The sequence below is a fragment of the Trichechus manatus genome, unplaced genomic scaffold, assembly GCF_000243295.1.
Source record: "Trichechus manatus latirostris isolate Lorelei unplaced genomic scaffold, TriManLat1.0 scaffold00203, whole genome shotgun sequence".
Classification (NCBI taxonomy): domain Eukaryota; kingdom Metazoa; phylum Chordata; class Mammalia; order Sirenia; family Trichechidae; genus Trichechus; species Trichechus manatus.
Genome location: NW_004444139.1, coordinates 1,733,475 through 1,757,597, shown reverse-complemented (window position 1 = coordinate 1,757,597; position 24,123 = coordinate 1,733,475). Strand labels below are relative to the sequence as shown.

The 24,123-nt window shown below is 41.5% G+C and overlaps 1 protein-coding gene across 12 annotated transcripts in view; it reads left to right on the top strand.

The window, feature by feature from the left end:
* Positions 1 to 24,123, top strand: part of CLASP1 (cytoplasmic linker associated protein 1) — a 350,733-nt gene that overhangs the window by 270,168 nt on the left and 56,442 nt on the right. For 8 of the 12 annotated variants that reach the window (XM_023742167.1, XM_023742168.1, XM_023742162.1 and 5 more), the window contains 6 exons: positions 5,155 to 5,218; positions 6,564 to 6,632; positions 6,897 to 6,899; positions 7,746 to 7,909; positions 12,931 to 13,009; positions 14,396 to 14,539. In XM_023742167.1, the coding sequence (XP_023597935.1) occupies positions 5,155 to 5,218; positions 6,564 to 6,632; positions 6,897 to 6,899; positions 7,746 to 7,909; positions 12,931 to 13,009; positions 14,396 to 14,539 (523 nt within the window). Of the gene's footprint in view, positions 1 to 5,154; positions 5,219 to 6,014; positions 6,018 to 6,563; positions 6,633 to 6,896; positions 6,900 to 7,745; positions 7,910 to 12,930; positions 13,010 to 14,395; positions 14,540 to 24,123 lie in introns of all 12 variants that reach the window. The other 4 variants (XM_023742166.1, XM_023742165.1, XM_023742164.1 and 1 more) reach the window with 1 other exon arrangement.

Below are 24,123 nucleotides of genomic sequence, written 5' to 3'. Positions count from 1 at the left end.
TTACTAACACAACTGCCACCCATCCTCCCTCATTACCATCGTAGAGGCAGGATTTACAACATATAGGAAAATCACACAGTACCAGGAATCATGGCCCAGCCAAACTGATATACACATTTTTGGGGGACATAATTCAAACCATGACACTCCCCTTTGTCCAGTAGGTGTTGCATTTGAGAAATTTTGGTATAGTTTGCAATTTGGGTAAAAAAATAAAACAACTCTGCAGGTTGGTACTACTTATTACACTTCAGGGTCCTGGAGAAAATGATTGCAGAAGAAAACCAAGCCCCTTGGTTTTGCTATTAGGATGACCTTTACAGAGTCAGCAGGGATTGTTAGTAGCCTAGTGGAATGTAGGCCTGTGGATCCTGTGCAGATTTCCAGGCATCGTTTGGGTGCCAGTGTGGAGAGCATGTTATTTTCTCCGTGCACATGGTTTCTTAACAGCAGTCAATTAATCTGTTATGTGGTTGTCTTACTTATCTAGTGCTGCTATAACAGAAATACCACAAGTGTATGGATTTAACAAACAGAAATTTATTTTCTTGCAGTTGAGGAGGCTAGAAGTTCGAATTCAGGGCACCGGCTTGAGGGGAAGGCTTTCTCTGTGAGCTCTGGAGGAAGGTCCTTGTCTTCTGAGCTTCTGCTCCTGGGCAGTCTGCATGTGGCCTGGCATCTCTCTTCCCCGGTTTCTGCTCTGCTTGCTTGTTTAATCTTTTATATCTCAAAAAAGATAGACTCAAGATACACCCTACACTCATCCTCATTAACATAACAAAGACAACACATTCCCAAATGGGATTATAACCACAGCATAGAGGTTAGGATTTACAACACATATTTTGGAGGGACACAGTTCAATCCATAACATTCCACCCTTTGGCCCCCAAAGTTTATATCCTTGCCACATGTAAAATACATTCACCCTATCACACCATCTCAGAAGTCTTAAATCAACTCAAGTCCAATAATCTCATCTTCTGAATTATCTAATTCAAATATGGGTGTGACTTTTAGACGTATTTCATCCTGGGGTGAAATTCTTCTTCATCTGTAAACCTGTGAAATCTAGAATACAAGTTATCTGATTCCAAAATACAGTGGTGGAACCAGGCCCAAAGTAGACATTTCCATTACAAACGAGAGAAATTGGAGGGAAAGAAGGGATAAAGGGCACCAAGCAAGTCCAAAACCCAGCAGAACAAGTTACATTAGCTGTCAAGACTTAAAAATAATCCTCTGTTCTCTGAGACTATCTGGTCAATGATCCCACCCCTCCCCAGACTCTGGGCCTTGGCCACACCCTCTGGAATCAGAGTGGAGGCCCCTCAGCCCTTGGGCTTCAGCTCTGCCTTCCAGGCCATCTGGGATGGCAACTTGGCTCCCTCAGCTCTAGGCAACCCTATTCTCTTAGTCCATCTGAGTGGCAACCCTAGCCATTCTTCCGCCTCTTGGGTGTGCAGCCCTGCCCCCTCAGCTTTGGGCTGTGACTTCATCCCCCTGGCACACCTTAACAGCAGCCCCACACTGTGGAACCAAGTTGGTGAAGATCCAGCTCTTTGAAACCTGGGAGACTGTGGCCCCACCCTTTGAGATCCAGGAGACTATGGCCCCACCCTTTGAAACCAAGAAGGCCTTGCTTCCCATACTCCTTCCAACAGTTCTACTGATCTCCAGGCTGCTCCAGGGAACGTCCTGTTCTTTTCTTGGAGGACAGCATATGTAGCTCCTTTAGCCTGTTCCTGCCTGTAGAATTCCAAGAGGCAGACAGTGTTCTTTCATTCTTTCTCTGTCCCCTTCAGTCTAAGCTGATGGGTTTTCTGCTGTGGTAGTTGGTTAGAGATCATCAATCACAGGCTTAATCTCTTAAGCAAAAGACTGTGGAACCACATCTTTGGTGAACATTCTAGGACACACGTCCTTAGTTTGTACAACAGAGTTTTCCAAATCTCTTTGTTTTCATTTTCACAGTTCATTTTTAAGTCCATCTCTTTCCTCTCGCATTTTACTATAAGCGGCAAGGAGAAACCACGCAGCCCCTTTAAGATTTTGCCTAGAAATCTCCTCAGCCAAATATCCAGGTTCATCACGTACAAGTCCTACCTTCCACCAAACGTTTGAACATAATTCAGACAAGTTCTTTGTGACTACATGAAAAGCATCATTCCTCCATTGTCCAATCACTTGTTCATTGTTTTATTTTAAAGCCTCACCAGAAGCACATTTAGTGTCCATATTTCTAGCAACATTCTGTTGTTCGTGCCATATGTATTCTCTAAGATGGTAGAGACTTTCTCTATAGCTGTCCTCCTGAGCCCTCACCAGAATTGCCTTTGACATCTGTAATTCTACCAACAGTCTCTTCAAGGCAATCTATGCTCTTGTTATTAGGCAGTTTAAAACTCTTCTAGCCTCCGCCTTTTACCCAATTCCAAAACCACTTCTACATTGTAGGTATTTCTTAGAACAGCACCCCGACTTCTCGGTACCAAATTCTGTCTGTCTTAGTTATCTAGTGCTGCTGTAACAGAAATACCACAAGTGGGTGGCTTCAGCAAACGGAAATTTACTCTCTCACAGTTTAGGAGGCTAGAAGTCGAATTCAGGTTGCTGGCTCTAGGGGAAGGCTTTCTCTCTCTGTCAGCCCTGGGGGAAGGTCCTTGGCTCTTTGAGCTTCTATTTCCTTACTTATTCCTTAGACTTCTCCACGTGGCTTGGCATCAGTCTTCCCCCATATCTGCTTCTTTGGCTTGCTTAACCACCTTTATATCCCAAAAGAGATTAAGACACGCCCTTCAATTATCCTGCCTCATTAACATAACAAAGATAATCCATTCCCAAATGAGATTACAACCACAGGTATAGAGATTAGGATTTACAACACATATTTTTGGGGGACGCAATTCAGTCCATAACAGTGGCCAAGTCAGCTGTTAATCATAACAACTATGATGATTAGAAACTAAAACTGTAGAAAATACTACTATTGACATTCCTTTACCAAAAGTAGTTTAGATTGAGCCTGAAACTCTAGCTCCTATGCATTTGTGTCCATTGAAACAATTGGTTTTGTGACTTGATTTTGGAAAGCACAAATGACTCAACTATCTTAATCTTACAGACTAGCCCTCGGAGATGGTTATAGTGTGCAATTCCGAAAGCAGACCAGCTCATTGTTTATTAAAAATCATTAATGTTTGTGTATAAAGATGCTTATTAGAGCGTTTTTTGTAATTGTGAATATTTGGAAATAACCTCAATATATAATAGTAAAATGACAGTTAAGTATTTTTCTATGTATTTCATCAATATTTTCTTATCTAATCCTTAAAACAGTCTTACAAAGTAGTTGCCATTATTATCTTGATTTTACAGATGAGGAAACTGAGGCACCCAGAGGTTAAATAACTTAGCCACGGTTAAACAGTCAATCGGTAGAGACAGGTATTCTATCTCTACAATCCCACTCATAATCACAATGAAAAAAATTTTACTGCTGTAGGATTATATTTAAATAATGTTAAATGAAAAAAGTAATGTACAGACGTTTTAAATATACATATATACATGTGTAGCTTAGAAACGTCCATAGTAAAGCGATAATAAAAAAATAACAATACTATCTGTAGAATTATTTTTGCTTTTTTTTGTTTCTATAGTTCATACATTTTCTAAAATGAGCGTTTATTACACATTGAAAATGTGTTTAGACCACATTTCATCAAGTCTAAGGCACCGTTGGTCGACTCACCATTTATATCCCTCTAAGAAGAAATACTCCTTAAACCATGATAGTACTAAAATGTCATTGATTTTGAATGTCAGTTACAGAGATTTTAAAATACAAAAATGTAGGCAGTTGAGAATACATGAAAAACAGTGTATTCTTTCAAGATAAAAAAGATTATCTGGAGACTGGATACGCTGACTGTCATAGGTGGAATAGATACTGTGAACCTAACTGAGCTTTGACTTATGAATCAGGATGGTCGGAGTGTGGCTTTTCAGTCCGTTGGACTACCCATTGCTGTTGGTTTGTTTCCGACTCATGACTACTCCATGTGTTGGAGAATAGAACTGAGCTCCATAGGATTTTCTGGACTGTGAACTTTACAAAGGTAGATGGCCAGACTTTTCTGACATGGTGCCGCTAGGTAGTTCGAACCGCCAACCCTGCAAACTGTTTGTGCCACCCGGAGACCCTAATCTGACTACATCCTACTGTAGTCATTCTCGCCCCTTATTATTCCATTCTGTTCATGAAGATGTCGTGATAGGCTTTGTCATTTGCCTTCTTGAAATGTAGATAATCTGTGGTAATCTGGAGATCTGTCTAAAAACGAGATGTGTAATTGTTTTTGAACAATCGGTTCACTCCTGCTGGCCCACTTTCTCACCATTGAGTAATCTCTAGGAATCTGTTGATTACCATTGGCCTAATCTGGATTATATTGTACTATCATTGAAGGATCATTGAACCAACTGCCTTGTCTGCATGAGGGGACATTACTTAGGAGTAATTTGGGGAAGAGATGACACTTAGTTACATCAAGCCCTAAAGTAAAAGTGGGGCTCAAATAATCCAGTTAAGGAGAGGCAAAGGGCGCTAACCTGAAATGAGCGTTTGTTTTGTAAGTGAGATGTGCTGGCTTCGTTAATCGTCCCAGCAGCCGTGTGAAGGAGCTTTTATCCTATTTGACCAATGAGGAAACTCTGGCTTAAAGATATCAGAGTAGTTTGTCTATAACAGAACCGAGATTAAAATCCAGGTCTGTCTGAACCTGAAACACATGCTTTTTTCTAGTTCGTTTCATTGCCTTTCAACTGTGGAAGGTGGAAAAGAGACTCGGAATGAAATGAATGTGATTTGGCTCGTGGCTTTGCCACTCACTTCAGATGCGTGAGCTTGGGTAAATCATTCTCTGAGCCTCAGTTCCCTCATCTTAAAATGGGAACACAACTTTCACGGGTTCATGTTCCTGTTTAATGTTGTCATGAATTAAATAAAATAATTCATTTGTGAAAAAAGTTACATAAATATAAATTACTTAAAGCTTGTGTGGTTGACTAAAACCAGAGCATTTTAAAGAGCAAAGCTACAGCGAATTACGGTGCTAGTTTATTGAACTTAAATTCATTTATTTCCTCTAGTCGAGTAGAACTGAAGAGGTTGTGTGAGATCTTCACCCGGATGTTTGCTGACCCCCATAGCAAGGTGAGTCTGGGAATGTCTCACATTCCTGTCTGCATGTGTGTGCGAGCTCTGGTGTATCCTCCCCTAGAGTGAGAGTTCATTCCCCATGGCGCAGTTCAGACCTTACGAGTTTAACACCAATGTCAACAATATTGCATGTTCCATCTTTTAAAAATGCAATTCTTGAAAAATTCAAACATCCATAAAACTTCAAGTTAAAGTGGGCTTCAAGTAAGAATCAGATGTAGTCTTTAATTCACTCAGCAGATATTTTTGAGCACCCTTATTAGCCAGTGTGCTAGGTACTAGTATGTAAGACTGTATTTTAATATAGTACTTCTTAAGTTGCAGTCATGAAGAAAATAAGTATACAGGGTTTTTTTTTTTTTTTTGGTAACTGCTATAGGACAGGATAGAAAAATGGAAGCATTTATTTAATGGATTTATTGGAGAAGCAAGTTGACTTATTTATCCAAATAGAATTTTGCTGTCCCCAAGAGCTTGCTGCATCTAAGAAAGGTAGTCATGTAGCTGCTGCCCGTTCCTCCCGGGGCTGAGGGAGTGCTGAGCCTGAGGACTGCCTTTGTGGCAGGGGAGTCCCTGCTGAGAGGAAAACACCTCTGGGTGTGGGACAAGGCCCTTTTCAGGGGTGATGCTGAGAGAGGAACCCTTTACAAAAGTTTACTTGGAGTCTAGATTTTAACTGTATACCATTGTTTGGGAGGAGGCCATTAGAGGCTGTTAGATGCTACAGTTTTCCTAGTAAAAAAAGATATCTTCCAGGTCATGCCGGGAGAAAGAAACTGGTGATAGCTAGAGAGTCCAGCCAGTTACTGTGATCTCCCTTCCTTCCTTGTCCGTCTTTCCTCATAGGAATTGTCCTTGGAGTGTCTCACATCCATCCATCCATCCATCCATCCATCCATCCATCCATCCCTCCTGACATTCCCCATTTACTGAGTACCTGCTCTGGTATAGAAATACAGGAAACAAGATATGGCCCCTGCCTTTTGAGATGCTTATGAGAGTTTATCGAAAAGATTACAGGGGTTTTCCTGTCCCGTCCCCCGCCCCCCACCCGCCAATAGTTCTCTCACGCAATAGTGGTCTCCAAGTATGTGTTAAAATCCATTAACTGACCCTCACAGCAAGGTTAACATTAACAATGATAATAAAATCCAAGAAAGGTTGAGTTTAAAGACTACATAGATATCCCAAGATATGTTTATCAAGGCTTTTCTCTAAGTTAGTCTTAAAAGTAGTAAGAATCACAGTATAAGCATACTAAGATTAACAAGATTTGCAACCTAAGGGATATTAGATGGTTTTGGACATTGATGACATTTCTGTTACCTGTCACCTCTAGATTGCTGATTCAGAACCAGAATGTGAGGATAAAGAAGGAAATTTGTTTCCATCAGAAGGCTCTTGTACAGTGAGTTTGGAGGTCTTAGTTTAGTTAATATTTGCCAGCTGCCTGTGAGCACACCCAGCAGTCCCACAGCTGGGGCTCATTTCCTTTCTTCTACATTGTCTCTGAGAGGCCCCTGGTGTAATAGTTGCTGTGCTAGAACTGAGTAGGTATGTGATTGGTGGGTTGTCCCCGTAGAGTAGGTCTCACTCACCTGGTGGGGAACACAGTGCTGCTTGGCTCTCTAAAGTGGTTCAGGGATGTGTCACTGGAGACTGTTTCACTTAGAGAGTGCTGGGATTACCCAGCTGCGCAAGACTAAGTGAACTGTCAGCACTTTTATTCAAACTATCATCTTTTATTACTTTATAATATCTGAAATTGGCATATATCAAAAATAGCTGCCTAAAATGGAAACCTATACATGCAACAGTGAATAGTTTTCCAGCTTATCTTATAGTAGTATTTGTGGAATGCTAGCTAATGAAAAAAAATAGTATACCGTTATGACATTTAAAAGATTTTTTTAAGGAAGAAAGAGAAAAAAAGGCAGGCCTCCAGGATTAAACTTCTACTTTTCAGCAAAGTTAATTCTTCTCTGTACTGAATTTTAAAGGCTCAGTTGCTAACCAAAAGGTCGGTGGTTCGAACCCACGGGCCACTCCACCAGAGCAAAGACTGGGCAATCTGCTTCCTTACAAGAGTACAGCCTGTGAAACCCTGTGGGGCATCTCTGCCCTGGCATGTTGGGTCGCGCTGAGTCAGAATTGACTCGTCAACACACAACAACAACAGCAGATTAAGGGAGAGGATAGTATTTGATCGGTTTGTAGATTTTTCAGGCCTTTTAAGAAACTGCATGAAATGATATTAATTCACTGTGGACTAACATTAAATTTGTTTTGTTGCATGGCCTGCTTTGCGGTGGAATTCACAACAGAGAGTAAGTTCCAATCCTTTTTTCTTCGTTTCCTGTAATACATATACCTTGGTAACATGAACGGTTGCTAACGGTGTTAGGAGAGTGACACCAGTCTGGGCAATGCCAGTGGGCCTTTTTAATCTTTTATAGACTTGGGTGGAAATCATGAATTAAATACACAAAACGTGTAGCTATCATTTATGTCGTTTTTCTAGGTTTTCAGTATGTTTCTGGAGACTCTGGTGGATTTTATAATAATTCATAAAGATGACTTGCAAGACTGGCTTTTTGTTCTTCTCACACAATTACTTAAGAAGATGGGTGCAGATTTACTTGGATCTGTGCAAGCGAAAGTTCAGAAGGCTCTAGATATAACGAGGTAGGTGTTGCAGGAGACCATTTTAACGGTACGAGACTCTCGCTGGTCTTTGACCGTTCTCTTTCAGTACCCGTGGCCTGTGTTGCTCCTCTGGTGTCTCCTCTCTTACCCAAGTCCCATGTTCTCTTGTTGACATTTGTTAACATGTTCCACCCATCGAGGAGGTAAAATACCCACATCTTCCTTAAGTTGGCATTATTTTTGTCAGTGCCTAAGACAAATGTGAAAACAAATGTAAAACTTTAAAAGTTAACCCTCTTTTCTGAAAAATCTTTTGTAAATATTTGTTTCCATCATTCTGAAGACCTCAGTTTTTGTAATATTTCAACTTCTTAAAAGTTACATTAGAAATACGCTGTAAAATATCTGTGTACGATGCAGGGTTCCCAGTGGTCTAGGAACAGTCTGAATTGACAGTGTACTGGCTCAGAGATTAATTACACATTCACAGCAATTGTGACTCTTCTGGCTGCTGTGAGAAATGACAAGCTGCCAAGGCTCAGAGAAGGATGAAATGCTGACTGTGCTGTCATTGTTGGAAACCCACCACCTATTGTTTGTGCAATTTAGGTCCTCAGCATACAAGTATTAGACATTAAGTTCTCTCAAGTTACTTGGCAGTAAAGCCTTGGTTGTGATCTGGTGGAAGATGAAGGGAAATGTGTCACATCCGTTGGGTTTTAAAGGAACAAATAACTGCCTCCACATCACTCTGAAAACTGTCGGGGCAATGATTTTTCTAAGACCCATTTACTACAAATTGAAGTCATACCAGTATGTATTGCTGTTACACATTTCACAGCTTAAAACGACACCTATTTATTATTAGCTCAGAGGTCTCCGGGTCACAAGTCCAGGTGGGCTTGACCGGCTTTTGTCCTCAGGATTTCACAAGGCTGAAATTGAGGTGTTGGCTGCCTGGGGAGGCTCTGGGCAAAATTTGGTTCCAGGCTCATTCAGGCTGTTGGCAGAATCAGCTCTTTGCGGACATGGGTCTAAGGCCCTCATTTCTGTGCAGGCTGTCAGCTGGGGACTACTTTCTGGTCCTAGAGGCCACCTGCATTCCATCTGACTCTTTGACAAAATCTCTCTGATTTCTTCTTCTGCCACTAGCCAGAGAAAACTCTCTGCTTTAAAAGGGCTCATATGATTGGATTATGTACACCCAGCTAAATCCAGGATTTAAAAAAACCTAATTTTGACTCATGGTGACCCTATGTGTTACAGAGTAGAACTGCTTCATAGGATTTTTTTGGTTGTAATTGTTACGGAAGCAGATCACCATGGCTTGCTTCTGCAGTGCTGCTGGGTGGGTTTGAACCACCAACCTTTAGGTTAGCAGCCAAGCATTACATCTACAAAGCCATCTGTTTGCCATGTCACTAACATATTCATGGACATGATGTCTCATCGTATTCAGGGTCGTGATATCATAGTCACACTTCCAGGGGTTACAGTGGGCTATCTTGGTGGTAGGGTGGTGGGATTACCTCTGTAGCCCAGGCAGTTAGAACCATGAGCCCATTTTTAGGCCCTGATTGTTTTAGTTACTGCCCTGTAAATAATTTTCTGAGAGACCTAGAGTCATTCTTTTTTTCTTTTGTTCCTGTATTTTCCTATATTCATTTCACAACAGTAGGGACTGACCAGACATGAGAAACCATTTCAGGAGCGAGACATAAGGTGCAGTGTTCAGGACATAGTTCTGGTCCATAGTATGATTGTGATTTAACACGGCAACTTGCCATAATAGATGATGTGATAGCTACTCTTGTATTTTCCATGCCTTTTAATCTTACTATTTATTTTCCTCTTAAAAAGTCGGAATAATTTCTTCAGGGTTAAATCTTACAGAAAGATTTGAAGAAATGTCTTGTCCCCAGTTTTCCCACCACTGGGATTAGACATGACTTCAAACATCCTAACTGGAAGAAACCTTAGAACCTGTGGCTCAACCCCACTAGTGTACAGATGAGCAAGCCAAGACCCAGAGAGGTTCCCTGATTCTCTCAGAGTCCATGAGTGGCAGCGTACAGGCTAGAACCCAGATACTTGGTTTCCACCCAGAGTTCCTCCAGTCAGTCATGCCGCCACCTTTTAGCAGCCAAGAAAAATCCAGGGTCGTTGTTAGAAATTTAACTTTTCCTTTCATTCATGTATACTTGAATAATAATGTTGGTAATAACAGCTTCTGTTTATGGAGTAATTTTACGTGCCAGACACTCAGCATTTTACAAGCATTAAATCAGTCTTTACAAGTCTGTGCGCAAGTTCCTTTTGTTTTCTGCATTTTACAGATGAAGAAACTGAGGCACAGAGATTGTCATTTGCCTAAACACATAGTAATCAAGAGTCTGAATTTGAACTCAGGCTTCAAAGCATATATTTGTTTTTCTACACTATGATGCCAGCTGTTTTCTTTTGGTCCCTGACCCTGTACCCATTGCCGTCGAGTCAATTCCGACTCCTAGTGACCCTATAGGACAGAGTAGAACTGCCGCATAGGGTTTCCAAGGAGTGGCTGGTGGATTTGAACTGCCGACCTTTTGGTTAGCAGCTGTAGCTCTCAACCACTGCGCCACCAGGGCTCCATAGAGCTGTATAATTTGCAGCATTATAGAGTTCCGTTATCCAAATAGATTTTCCATAAACTTAAAGCAGTATACTACGTTTATGATAAAGCTTTCAAACTCATCACTCCTTTGGATGAAGAAGCTCAGTGGAACTAGGGTATGCTGCTCTACACAAAATACCAATGGGTTTATAAAGGTTTAGCCTGGGCCCGACTCCAGGGGCTGGGCTGGTACAGCTGACGGAAGTGAGAGAAGCAGGTGGGGGAGGTCACGTGGCGGGTTGCAGAGCTTCCGTTGGTTGTGGCCATGTTGGGATGGGGCCCACTGGTGCCAGGCTTTTCGAGAAAGGTCAGCAGTGTGGATTCAGCCAACACAGTTGAGAATTTTCACGTGTGAGCCAGATTTGGCCTACAGGTTAAATGTAGGTGAATTTATGAGTGATATCCATTTCAGGTTTTAGAGGTGGTGGGAATATTAAGACTGTATTCCTAAACTTGGGTGATGAAGGCAATCAGTTGTAAATTTGATCTGACTTCTCAGGCATTTCATTATTCCCTTCTTTTTCTCAGCAGCTGAGATGTACAGCTCCTTACTCTTATCTAGAGTCAGTCAGTGATTTTAAAGGGGAGGAGGGGCTTCAGTGATAATGCAGGGCTGTTCCTCAGGTTAGAGACCCGATTGTCAACTGTCCTCGGTTTCTTTTACTTTGGCTTGTGCCCAACAACAGGGCACTTTTCTCAGTTAAACACACCAGTTACACGTATTCGTCATCCACCTCTTGATGCAGAAGAAAGGAAGTTACCATGTGTGTGGTTTGTCGACCTTGTCTCTTTAATTTATGGTCAGTGTGAGTCACTTATGTCCTAACTGCATCAGTAGAGAAACCGAGGACTGACCTGACCATGAATAGTAATATATACTTTGCTTCCAGAAATGGTCCTCAGAGCTTGCTGGGTGCAAACAGCATGCTATTTGGTCAAGGTTACTGTTTTCTAGTCATTTTAATGATACCTAGTATTTGCCTAGGTACCTAGTATACTGGCTCCTAGTATGTGCCGTGCACTTTATATTTTTCTTTTAAATTATTTTATTTAATCTTCAGATCAGTCTGTGAGGTAGGTATCGATTGCTTCATTTTATAGATTTGAACCTGCATAAAAATAAAGTTTACTATACTTTTTATTCTGTAGATTGAGAAAAGTCTCTAAGGGAGATCAAAGAAGGCAGTGTAATCACTTAGCCTCCATTGTAACAAATGTTTTTATTGTATTACCTTTTCTCTTAGTATGGAAGTCATATCCTCATTGTCTACATGACTCCATTATGCAGGTTTAAACTAATACTGGTGTCTTAGTTAGCTAGAGCTGTTGTAACGTAAATACCACAAGTGGGTGGCTTTAAGGAACAGAAATTTACTTTCTCACAGCCCTGGAGGCTGAAACTCCAAATCATGAGCTTCCTTGTAGGTAGTCCCAAGCATTTCTTGGTTCCTTGGCTTATCGCCGAACCTCACGTGGTGTCTGTCTTCCCCTGTGTGTGCGTATCGTCTGCTCTTGTTATAGCTCAGAAGTGATAGATTTAGAACCCACCCACTCAGGGATAGTCTAGTTAACATAACAACGAAAACCCTATTTCCAAACAGAATTATAGCCACATAGGAGTGGGATTCCAATACATACTTTTTTTGAGGGGGAGGAGCACAGTGTAATCTACAACAGCTAGTCATTGCAGCAGCCTTTGAAGAGAGAGAACCGTAAACTTTCAGTACAAGAGCTTCTTGGGGTTACTTGATTGCATCAGAGATGTGAAATGGCTCCAAGAAATGGGATCAGTAACAGGCAAGAAATGGAGCAAGAGGAGGAGCTCCTAGGTCCCCAGGCCTCTGTGTGTGCTCTGTAGCTGGATGGGGAATTTTCCTTTGTAGAGTATCTCGCAGGCACTCTTGGGGTAGTGACTGTGCAAAACAGGATCCTAAGCAGTGACGAAGCCAGGACCAAGGAGGACAGTACGGCTCAAACAGTCAGCTGTGAACAGCTAGCTGGTATGTAAGAATAAGCTGTGAGAATTGGAGGTGTTTTCATGTAGGCGTTATTCAGAAGGGTCCCTGAGAGAAGGTGAGCAGACCCTTAGAAGGGCGGGTAGGAACACCTTCCTTACTTTATTGCTTGCTCTTAGTTTTTAAAATAGCATACTCAGAGCAAATTTAGTATCTGTTTTGGGAGTGTACATTTAAACAACATTTACCTTTTTCTAGATTTTCTATGTAAACGTGTATTACTTTAATATTTTTAATAAGTTAAAAATACTAGATTGAAAATGTGAGCAAGTTTGCTTTTGCAGACATTACAAACATCCCAAACAGGATGTTTTTGTTTCTTAAGTAGTTTTATATTCTTCTGGGTAATAAATCTTTCTTTAAAAACAAGCACTTTATTTTTTCATACCTAGGGATTCCTTTCCATTTGATCAACAATTTAACATTTTGATGAGATTTATTGTGGATCAAACTCAGACTCCAAATCTCAAGGTTGGTAACTCTTTATCATTGCAATTAAACTTTTAGAGCTCAGATTTGCTTCAAATGTACTTACATTATACATAACTATCTGGCTAATATGAATAAAGCTACTGTGAGCATTCTTGCACAAGTCTTTGTGGACATGTTCCCATTTCTCGCAGTTAAATACCTAGAGTAGAGTTGCTGGTTCGTAGGATGGGTATATGTCTAAGTTTCCTAGAAATGGCCAAGGTAGTTGTATCGTATTCTGTTCCCACCAGCGCTGTATGCGAGCTCCCGTTCCGTATCCTCACTGACGTTTGGGATCGTCAGTCTTTTTCACAATCACTGTTTAATCTAGAGAAGTGAGGCAGTCTCACGTGTTGAGACAGGTATCCAACTGGAATGTTTCTTTAATGGTAACATTTTTAAGACATGAAAATTGTTCCGTGTTGGAAAATCATACTATAATCCAAGATTAAATTTGAAGAGAGGATGTGTGTTAATTCGGATTAGGTCATGTTCATCACGTGTTCTTAGATATTAACTTCTGTTGAGGTTTCAAGGATGAGCCCAATAAATAATAGCACTTTTCTCCTGAGGTCAAAACCAGTTGAAAAGTCTATGGAGAAGTTAGGGCAGGAGTCAGCTTCGTTGCTGTTAGATGCCGGCTTGCAGGGCCTGGCCTAGAATGTGTGAACAACTAACTGGAGAGCTGAACTTGCCCTCCCAGTCAGGGCAGAGCTGGAAAACCGGGCCTTCCCACGTGGGATCCTGCACTGGAAGTCTCTTGTGGCAGGATGAGAGCACCCTTTGTGGACATTCTTGAGATCCAAAAGAGAAGGGGACCGAGCTGCGTGCCAGTTCTGTACCCAGACTTACTCATCCGTCCCTTCATGTTTTTCTCCCCACGGATGATGCTCTTCCACATGGGAACACAAATCCGGGAGAAAGGAAGATCTCCCTCAAAAGCGTTTGCTTTTCTCTGACCCCGTTAAGAATTTTACACCCACTCTTTATTGATTGACGTGGTTAGGTTCCAAAGACCTGGTTGTTATGCAAAAATCAGCAATACTCGAAAATGGAGGATGACCACATCAGATCACAAAATGGAGGATGGCTAAATTATTATCTAACTGCCAAATTCCATCATTATGTAACTGCCAAACCACTGAGAATTATGGCCCAACCAAGTTGACACGTAACCATCCCAGCCAGTGTTACTCTCACCTCGCACCTCAGCGTTCTTTACTGCCAGACATACGTCGTTATTGCACAAAATAGTCGGATAATGGATTTTTTACTACTGTCATAAATGTGAAATGTTGGCTAACAAGATAGTCGATAAATGAGGAGTAGATGTATTAAAAGATTTCATCAAGTGTACTTAATGTTTATAACTATTGGATTTTTCAGGTCAAAGTTGCGATCCTAAAGTACATTGAGTCTCTGGCCAGGCAAATGGATCCAACAGATTTTATAAACTCTAGTGAGACAAGGCTTGCTGTTTCTAGAATTATCACCTGGACAACAGAACCAAAGAGTTCAGACGTGAGAAAGGTATGTCCAAGAGGTCTAAAGTGTAATGACACAGTTTCTTAGGCACATATGCTAGAAGAACTGATTGAGTAACTTGCAAACCAGCCGCACACAGATCTCTCTTCCTCCTTTTCTGTGAAGACCCAGACTTACTGCCCCTTACCTTCTCTCTCCAGCTCTGCCTGGCTGCAGTCTTTGAGTATGAAAGTGGAAGTCTGAAATCTTGCATAATACATTGTCTCTAAGCATCTGTTTTACGTATTTTATGATGTGAAGCCATTATTATATTACAGGGACATTTGTCTTCATTATATCAGGTTTGCAGCATGAACTGGGAAGGGGGAATTGCACGCAGGCCTCAGGCTATCTACCTAGCTTTAGGGTACTTGATAGTAAAATGTGGTGGGAAATTGTCACGAGATACAATGGATTCTTGACTTTATAAAGAGCAGAAAAACTTCCGATTGAGTACCACACTTGGAACTTGCTCTTTGATTTGGCGTGTGGGGGAGGGAAGGTGGAATCCTGTTTTTTGGAGACATCCTAATATCAGGTGGTGTTTTGTTGTTGTTGCTACTTTCTCCTGAAATGGCACATGGACAGAATAACACTGTAAAGAGAGCACAGCCTGCTATTATTTGTATTGTTAGACAGTAATCTCCCTGATAGGACTGTTATGTGGGTTAATATGAAGTGTTTACTTAGTTTCTGACATCTCATAAGCACGCAGCAAGTAGAAGCTATTATTGTGTTGTTGCTATTACTCCCATTCACTTCCCGTCAGTTGTACATTGTTTCTAAGCTTGGGTTTCATACATGGCCGTTGTTCTTTTACTTTGTGTAAAAACTAGCCTTTAGTACTTCTGAAAGCCGGATTTCTCGGTTCTGCTTGCAGGCTAAAAGTAGTTGATTCTGGTTTATTTGTGTATAATCGTGAACCTTGCATTTTTTATTTTGTACTGTACTCTGTCCACAGCTATCCCTTTGGCCTTGGGGTCCAGACGGGGAAAATCCCAAGCAATAATTAGCAAAATTGGTGCATTTCCAAATGCAGATAGACACTTTGCCCTCCCTGATGGCATTCAAAGAGGAGAACCAAAGAATTATCTAGAAGAAATCATATGGTTCATTTACTATTTAAACAATCTTAACTGTTTATTTTCAAGTATTTGGGATTATCTGAAGTCGCTTCACGAGACTTGGTCTTCATTGGTTTGATGCTCCTTCCACTGCTGCCCCTACTTCTCACTCTTCCTCCTTGTGAGCGCTGCGTAACTCCTCATCTTCAGATCCAGCTCACACCCAGGCTCTGGGACAGTAATGCTAATTTTCAGAGGAACTTGAGAAGTCTTAAATCAGGAGTTCTCAGTCCTGGCTGATTTTGAGGCCCAGGATTTTAGACTGTTGCCCTGGGATTGAACCTCAGGGCACACAGGCTGCTGATGTAGTCTTGAGCTGGTCGCCACCAATTCTTCTGCTGCCTACCCTAGATCCCCAGTATTTTCAAGACTAGGCCTCACTGTCCAGTACCTTGCCCACCTCCCTATCGACTGCCTAGAGTCACAGACGGCATCGAAGCCCAGCCTGGTGCTTGGGGCCCTGCTACCCTGTATGGATTTCCACCAAACGGACTGTCCATCTGCCTGGTTTTCTGCATGTCGTCAGCTCATGTAGGCTGCATCGATCATGGAAAACTTTCTAGAGACGATAACTTTCATCTTCAGTCTTAAAATGTGGGTGGAATGTGCACAGACAATGCAAGTTTAGGGGAAGGGAAGTAGTCCCTGTTAAGGAAATGTGATGAGGTTTGTCTGGAAACAGTGAAGCAGAGGGTTTTGAGAAGTTGAGCAGTGGGAGACTGATTTGGTCACACCTGTATGCCAAGAACCTAACAACGCCTGTAGGAACACAGCTCGGTGCCATCAAGTCTATTCCGACTCATCGTGACCCTATAGGACAGGGCAGAACTGCCCCAGAGCGTTTCCAAGCAGTGGCTGGTGGATTCGAACTGCTGACCTTTTGGTGAGCAGCCAGCTCCTTAACCACTGCACCACCAGGCCTCCTGTAGCAGCATACCAGAAAAACCAAACCTGTTGCCGTTAAGGCGATTCTGACTCAAAGCAACCCCACAAGACAGATCAGAACTGCTTCATAGGGTTTCCAGCAAGCGGCTGGTGGATTCGAACTGCCAACCTTTTGGTTAGTAGCTGAGCTCTTAACCACCGTGCCGTCAGGGCTCCAGTGGGAACTTCCATCCCCAAAAAAACAAATGCATTGCCGTTGAGTTGATTCTGACTCATAGCAGCCTTATAGGACAGGGTAGAACTGCCCCATAGGGTTTCCAAGGAGCGGCTGGTGGATTTGAACTGCTGACCTTTTGGTGAGCAGCCGAGCTCTTAACCACTGCGCCACCAGGGCTCCTGTAGGAACATAGTAGGTATTTAATAAATATTTTGAATGAATTAATGAATGACACATAGCAAAGAGAAATGATGTAATTTCAGATGGTATTTTGAAAGCCCTCATTTTCAAAACTATGGTCTTGAATTTCCTGGCTTTTGAACTTTTGTATTGATTTTTTTTTTACTAAATGACAAATTTCCACAAACTTAGCAGCTTGAAACAGCACAACTGGGTCAGGCATCTGGCAGATTCACTGGGTCCTCTGCTCAGGGTCTCACCAGGATAAAATCCAGGTGCCATCTGGGGCTGTAGTCTCAAAGGAGACTTAGAGTCCTCCTCCAGCTCATTGATGGTGGCAGAATTCACTTCCTCCCAGTTGTAAGACTGAGGTGCCCGCTGTCTCTCTGGCTCCCAACCAGGGGTCGTTCCCAGCTCCTGGAGGCTGCTAGCTGTCTCCTGCCACATGGTCCTCTCTACAACATAGCAGTTTGCTTCTTCAAAGCCAGCAGGAGAATTTGAAGAAATAATGTCTGAAAACTTCTTAAATTTGAGGAAAAACATCAGTCTACACACTCAGTAAACTCCAAGTAAGATAAATTCAGAGATTTCACACCGAGACACAAGATACCAAACTGCCAAGAAGCCAAAGGCAGCGTCCTGAACGCAGCAGTAGAGAGGAGGCTTGTCATGTCCAAGGATCCTAAATAAAATTAACAGTTGGTTTCTCATTAGAAATTACAGAGTCCAGATGGCAGTGGGATAACATATTTAAAATGCTGAGCCACAAAAAACTGTCAACCGAGAATTCTATATTCAGCAAAACTATTCTTCCAGAATGAAGGAGAAATTAAGACAAAGCCAGCAGGAGGATCTCTTTCACTTTGCATCTCTCTAACCTCTTTTCAGGGCTCATCTGATTAGGTCAGGTCCACCCAGGATGCCGTATTTTTACTCAGACAACACACCTTCTCCGTTTGCTTGACAACCATGCCCCTCCCCCACAAGGTATGTTCGTAAGCGCCGCTATGCCAATTTTTTTTTTACATGTTGCTGTAACAAAAAATCGGCATAGTGCACTTACAGAAATACCTTGCGGGGAGAGGACACAGCTGGCAAAGGTAGAAGGTGGACATTATTCCCATAAAAATACGGCAATCTCTTTTTTTATTAACTCAAAATCAGTTGATTAGGGACTTTAATTACATTTGCAACATCCTTCTGCCATATAATGTAACATAATCATGGGAGTGATATCCCCTCATATTCACAAGTCCACTCACACTCTAGGGAAGGGAACTGTATGGGGCATGTACACCAGGGGACAGGAATCTTGGGGGCTGACTTAGAATTCTGCCTACCACAGCTTCGGCCTCTCCGTCAGTGGGTTGGCAGGAATCTTCTACAGTTATTTGGTAATTCCTGAGCTCTTGTTTAAGTAGGGAGTCTTTTTACCTTATGCAGATGGTGGTGAGATTCAGCTTAGTTCCAGGTGCACCTCTGCATTCTGGGCGCCCTCTAGATTCCTTTATCATCTAAGACCTTTGTGGCTCTGGATTGTTCAGCTTTCAGTGTACACATCCAGGACTGACTAGTAAAGCGTTGTTGTTTGATTCAAATAGGTGTATTAAGGTACAGTATCCAAGTATTTGTACTTTTGCCCCTGAGCTATGTACCACGAACTGTATGAGAGCACTACAGGTTAATCCTTCCTAGAGATAGATTCACTTTTAAATGCTCTGTTTTGCTGTACTGTTTCTTGGACATTTATGTAAACATATTTGCAGTTAGAAGTGATGATGTCAGCTGCCTTAGTCAAGAATTTGACATGCATTTTGAAACATTGTCTAAATGAATATAGTGCCATAATAAGTAAAAATGCTTGGAAATTGTGATATGGTATATATCGCTGAGGTCGAAAACTAGCATTATATTAAAGCTGTAAAAAAAATAAAACAAGTTACCTGTTCTTATCTAGATAATTTAACGTCCTAAAGATACTCTTAGCTGTCTATTTTAAATAAATGTATGTTTTGCTTCATCATTTCCAGAGTCTTGGAGGTTATACCCAGGAGACCTGGTTGCATAATGGTTAAGCGCTCAGCTGCTAACCTGTAGGTTGGTAGTTCAAACACATCCAGTGGCTCCTGGTGATCTACTTCCATAAAGATTACAGCCTAGAAAACCCTACGGGGCAATTCGACTCTGTCACATGGGTCACTATGAATTGAAAATTGACCCAGTGGCACCTAACAACAACAAAGCTTATATCAGGGATTATGGAAATCTTGGTAATTTAAAAGTATTTTGTGATCATGCACCAAGGTCTTCTATTGGTGTCCTGCTTTAATTTCTTCTTAAGAGTAGGGTAGGGTTATATTCAAAATACGTTAAGAGCCCTTCAGGCTGAAATCTATGCAGTAAACTGCCAAGTGTAACCCTCCTTGGAGAATGTTAATTTTATGCAGACAAGTCCTGAGGAGACAACGTAATTAATTCTCCATGTCTATTAGATCCTATTTGTGAAGGCACTTTTGAAACGTTTTAAGCTGGCACAAGCTGATACAAACCCACATTTGCTGATTTCAGCATTTTAATATTTTGCTTGTTTTCTTTTTTATCTCAGTGTGTTGGGGTGTATTACATTGTAGGTGGTGATGTTTACGTATTTAAGATGTTTTTACAAGGAGGGGGTATTGCACACCAGTGTTCACTGCAGCATTAATCACAATAGCCAAAAGGTGGAGACGACCCACTTGTCCAGCAACAAACGAACGGCTCAGCAAAATGTGGTACATCCATACAGTGGAGGATCCCTTAGCCATAAAGAGAAATGAAGTTCTGATACGTGCTGTCGTGTGGACTAACCTTGGAAACATCGTGCTCAGTGAGATAAGTCAGAGACAAAAGAACAAAGACTGTAGGATCCCACTTACCTGAACTATCTAGACTAGACCAGATAGATTAGTGGGTACGGGGGGCGGGGGAGCTGTTGCTTGATGGGCACTGAGTTTTCAGTTTGAGGCGATAAAGTTACAGAACTGGAGCCTGGTGATGGCCGCACAACATTGGGAATGTGATTAATGTCACTGCCTTGTTTGTTGAAAAATGGTTCAAATGGCAAATTTTACATTACGTCTTCTACCACAATAAAATCATTTTTTTTTAAAAAGGAGGGGGAAGCACAATCAAAACCGAAACACGGACCAACCACCAGTGAAGGCTGCTGAGGTGATGTCACCTCCAGACTGAGACTGGTTTGGGCCAGATGGAGGAGCCCCACCCAAAGCTTAACTGGCCTGCTTTGTTCTGAAAGTACCCAGTTTCTCTTTTTAAGCGTGGAAGTCCTGACCAGTTGTGTTAGCCAAAGTATACAGAGGTGTACTAAAGCTCTCTTAACGCACTGGGTTTGTGTTAAGGCCATATAAAGTATTAACCACAGAAGGAAAATGAATTCTAGACTTTACACTTGCATTCGACTTCCACATCTGCCACTTGTTAGCTGTGTGAGCAAATAATTTAACCTCCGGGTTCTCTTTCATCATCTGTAAAATAGGAATACTACTACTTGCCTCGAGCCCTCATTGGGAGGGAGAATTAGTTGCGATGGAAGGTATGAAAACATAAAGCGATAGGACTTCGTTTGCTGTGGCAGCTCCTGCTGTTGTTGGAAGCTTGTCATGTTTTGTTGTTGTTAAGATACTGTTTTTCAACAACTTGAGAAGCAAATTTTTTCCAGTGTTAGGAAGCCATGTGATCAGTCAAAGGGGATGGTGGTGTTGGCAATTGAATTTTTAATTGTGTGTAAATATCTCAGGATTCAGAACATCCTGAATGTGTGCTACTCATACGTGGGTTCTGTAACATTTAACAGGTACTTCGTTAGATGAAATGACAGATCAGTCCCCAAATGTTTTGAGAAATTTGGAAAATGAAGGCATGGTAAAGAAACCTAAAAAGTATAAAGATGCTGTTATCTAAAGCAGGAAAAGTATATAAATAGCCTTTGAAAGTTAAAATTTCTTTAATGAAAAAATGTTTAAGTCTCTGATTATAGAGGAAGCACGGCCTGTCATCAAACAAGGTTTGAATCTCAGTTTAACTACTGACACCTCTTTCAAGTTTTGGAGGATTGTGATTAAGTACAGGACCTAGATGAGGTTGGCGTTTAAAACTGGTAGTTGCTGTTATTATTTTTATTATTCTTACTTTTAGATTATATGTGCCTACGTAATTTTTTATAGAAGAAGCCAAACACTGACCGCCAACAAATAGCCGTAGTTTAAGAGCTTGGTTCCTCTCTGATTCAGTCGTGCCGCCTCTCCTGTTTGTCGGTCCCTGCTTCACCGTAGTCGAGTAGGGGGATTTCCCAGTTAGTGAGCTTCAGCCCGCTCTGGGCTCCGAGGAGGAAACTCGGAAGAACATTGTCAACAGGTAGATTAGACACTGTGAACTAATTTCAAAAAACACGCTTCTGTGTTTGCATTTTGGAGTATTAATACCAGACCCTCGTGAGGACACTGGGAGGGTTTTGAAGAAATCTAAAATTAATGCAGTACTGTACGAGTGAGTGCACGTGTGTGTGTGTGTGCGTGTGTGTGTGTGTAAGTGTTTGTGTTTTGGTATGTTTTATGATTAACTGTCTTCCCAACGGAATAGTAGCCTGTGTTGAATAAGGAATGCCTGTAGATCACGGAATGCCTGTAGATCACGGAATGCCTGTAGATCACGGAATGCCCCCTGGTTGGTAGTTTGTATAACACTTTTAATGACATTCTGAAGGGACCAGTAATCACTGTTTAATAAGTTAGAAAACTCTTGGCTTTTCTTTTCCACACTTGCCCAAATCAACACCAACCGTGAAGCATTTGTCCAGGCTTCGTTTATCTTTCAGCTGTGAGGAAGAATTCCTTTCTGTGTAAGGTACGCAGCATTCAAGGCAGTTAAGGGCCTGAGAGTTCGTGTCAGATAGCGGCAGTGAGATTCTGAAGACCCTTTGACCCTCAGCCCCGGGGGCGTGCACCAGAGTCTCTCCTTTTAAGTTGAGGTTTGATCCTTAAATTGCCCCAGAATTGTCCATTAGAGGAATTCAGCACTACTCAGAGTCCACCAGCTGCTCCTTGGGAACCACAAGGGGCAGTTCTGCTCTGTCTTACAGGGTCGCTGTGAGTTGGAATCGACTCGACAGCAACGGGTTTGGTTTTTCTCTTGTGGAAAACAGCAGTTCAGAGCTGCAGACGACAGCAGTTGCCTGTTGACTAGGAGCTGTGCCCCGGCTGCTTTAAACACACCTCTGCAACCCTACCCCACCTTTGGAAATTATTCCTTTAACGCGAGCATATTGACAGGGATGATAAATACCACCCGGGTTTCTTCCTTGCTTGGATCCCAGCCTTCTGACATCTCACTAAGGGGGTCGTAGGTAAAATGGATTAGAACCATGACAGTCTCATTCCTTTTTGAAGTAACATACTTTAATGATACTTTGCGTTTCTGGAGCTTGGGTCTCATTAAAAAGAGATTTTATTTTGGAAACAGCTTTAAGCCAAAGAATGATTTTTTTGAAAACTGTATAAAATCACACACACACACACACATCATCTGTCCAACTAGTTATAGTTTCAAAATTCCTATTCGATTTCTTATTATTGGGAAAAAATTTCCTTAATGGGCCAGAAGTTAAAAGTTTATTGGACTTTTTTCCCACGTAGGTAAAAGTCGCTAATAGTAAGTAGCCGTGAGTTTTCACAGTTTCTGGGCCTGTTGTCTTGCAGGCGCCCCCACCATGTTCCTGGAAGACCTCACTGATTTTATACTTTGCTTTATGAAAACCCTCAGGTTAGCCTGTGGCATTGCATTTCCTGTCAGTCTGGGAAAAAATACAGACTTTTAAGTAAAGGCAGTGGCACATTTCACATAGAATTATGCTATTCAAGAGTATAATTATACATTTTATAATTTTCAGTCAACAAAAACTAAGTGCTCAGACTTTCTTATTAAATTGATGACATTCATATGTTTTCATGGTTAAAGCTCAAGTCTGCTTCTTCCTTTCTCCTTGAAGTACACTGAGTTTTTTCTACATGCACTTTTGTAACATCTAATGAAATCTTTTTTAAATACACAGGTTACTTTGCATGATTTTTCAAACTTGCTCTATTTAAATTGAATTTGGCTGTATATAAATGGTGCTAACAGTACCTTAAACTCATGGTGAAATAGATTCCTTCAGGTAGTGATTTATTTACGATGTTTCAAAATGTAGAAATTTATATTTTAGTACCAAAAACCAAACCCATCGTCATCAAGTCCATTCTGACTCATAGCGACCCTATGGGACAGTGTAGAACTGCTCCATAGGGTCTCCAAGGCTGTAATCTGTACAGAAGCAGAGTGCCACATCTTTCTCCTGCGGGAGCGGCTGATGGGTTCTACCTGCTGACCTTCCCATTAGCAGCTGAGCGCTTTAACCACTGTGCCACCAGGGCTCCTTACATTTTAGTACAATGAATAATAAGTTTTTTACTAGTATCATAGAAGCACATTGGCCCCTTCAGGTTTAATTTGGATAGAGAAACTGCTAATGATTATATTTGGGAGTCAAGGAAAAAAAGCAATATGCATTTGCCCAGTGCTGTGTTTAATGAGGAAACCCTGGTGGTGTAGTGGTTAAGAGCTGTGGCTGCTAACCAAAAGATCAGCAGTTCGAATGCACCAGGCCCTCCTTGGAAACCCTATGGGGCAGTTCTACTCTGTCCTGTAGGGTCGCTATGAGTCAGAATTGACTCAATGGCAGTGGGTGGTGGTGGGTGTTTAATGAATGCTTTTGAAATGTTGAAAAAAGTAATTTTTGATTCTGTGTAGTTGTTAGGCTCTGACGCATAGCAACGCTTACCGACAGTGGATTCTATGGTAAACAGTCTTTTACTGATAAATTTAAGTTTGTAATTCGCTTTTTAATTTTGGTTAAATATATTTAGGTCTTTGGATTTTTTTTCCCCCTTCTCCAGGCATAGATAACAATAGCTTTGTCCTAACTGGTTATAGACTTAATTTTATCATTATAAAAGCAATGAAATATTTTATGGTGTTGATGTCCGAAGAATTTACCAGCAAGCACATTTTTATGTAATACTCTATGTCATGGAAAAAAGATTAAGAATACTGCAATCATAAAAGTTACAGTATTTGGAAAAATAAATGTA